Source organism: Pygoscelis adeliae, unplaced genomic scaffold (genome assembly GCF_000699105.1).
Source record: "Pygoscelis adeliae isolate BGI_AS28 unplaced genomic scaffold, ASM69910v1 Scaffold4, whole genome shotgun sequence".
In the NCBI taxonomy this organism is placed as follows: Eukaryota; Metazoa; Chordata; class Aves; order Sphenisciformes; family Spheniscidae; genus Pygoscelis; species Pygoscelis adeliae.
In genome coordinates this window covers 18,183,122-18,184,062 of record NW_008824986.1, presented here as the reverse complement: position 1 = coordinate 18,184,062, position 941 = coordinate 18,183,122, and the positions used below count along the sequence as shown (strand labels likewise).

General features: G+C 57.2%; 1 protein-coding gene across 1 annotated transcript in view; it reads left to right on the top strand.

Annotated features, from left to right (window-relative positions):
- Positions 1–465: 465 nt before the first annotated feature.
- Positions 466–941, top strand: part of MXI1 (MAX interactor 1, dimerization protein) — a 48,789-nt gene continuing 48,313 nt past the window's right edge. Inside the window, exon 1 of the mRNA XM_009326056.1 lies at positions 466–716. Coding sequence (XP_009324331.1) covers positions 466–716 — 251 coding nt within the window. The remainder of the gene's footprint in view (positions 717–941) is intronic.

Genomic DNA, 941 nt, shown 5'->3' with positions numbered 1-941 from the left:
TGTAAATACATTATTAAGATGCTGAGAAGAGTGATCAGACTGCAAGGTATAGGTGTGGCAGTATTCGTTAAAATGTTTAGATGGTTACTGTTGTTACTTGTTTATGTGCTGCTTCAAATATAGTGAGATTGCTGTCTGTGACATTTTTTGTCTATGATGTCAAAGGGCTGTGTTCACATTAAAAAATGGGTCTTGCACCTCTGTCTCCCGTCAGAAACACTGTGTCAGTCACTCCAGGTGTGACTTCCCAGAGCCTGGCACCTTGTCTTTAGTTACATCTCCACAGGTGAGATGTGGAAAGCTCCCACCCTGTGGCTGCAGCTTTTTCTTTTGTAGCCTCTCTGCTTTATTCTTGCCACAGTCCTGGCACTTCCATGTGTGGAAAGCCCTGGTGTTTGCAAGGAGAAAGATGAAGTGGCTGCAGGTCCCTCCTGCCTCCTAGGCGATGTCCATCTCGCCCCTAGCATGTTGGTGGAGCGTGGAGCTCTGGCCTGCAAGCTGCTGTGGTGTGGCAGTGGCCCCTGCCCGCAGGTGGCTTCCCCAGCCTGCGGTGGCGGTGGCCTGGAGGAAAGCCGTGCCCGCTCATCACCCCACCATTTACAGCTGGGCATATGGACTGTGAGCGCCGCTGGGTTTGTGACGCTGATGCACCAGGGGCTGCAAGACAGCAGCAAGGGAGGAAGGACAGGGCAAACCACCGTCACCTCAGGGCCTGGGTGGGTGCACAGCCATCTCCTCAGGGCCTGGCCACCGACACCTCAGGACCTGGGTGGGCACAGAGCCACGACCTCAGGCGTGAAGGCAGACAGCCATTGCCCCAGAAGGCTTTGGACCCCCACGCGTGGGGCCCGGAGGGCGCTCCCAGCCCCGGCGGGGGAGGGAGGGCTGTGTGGGGTCCGGTGATGACCCCGGACCGCCACCGTCCCACAGTGCTAGGCGGC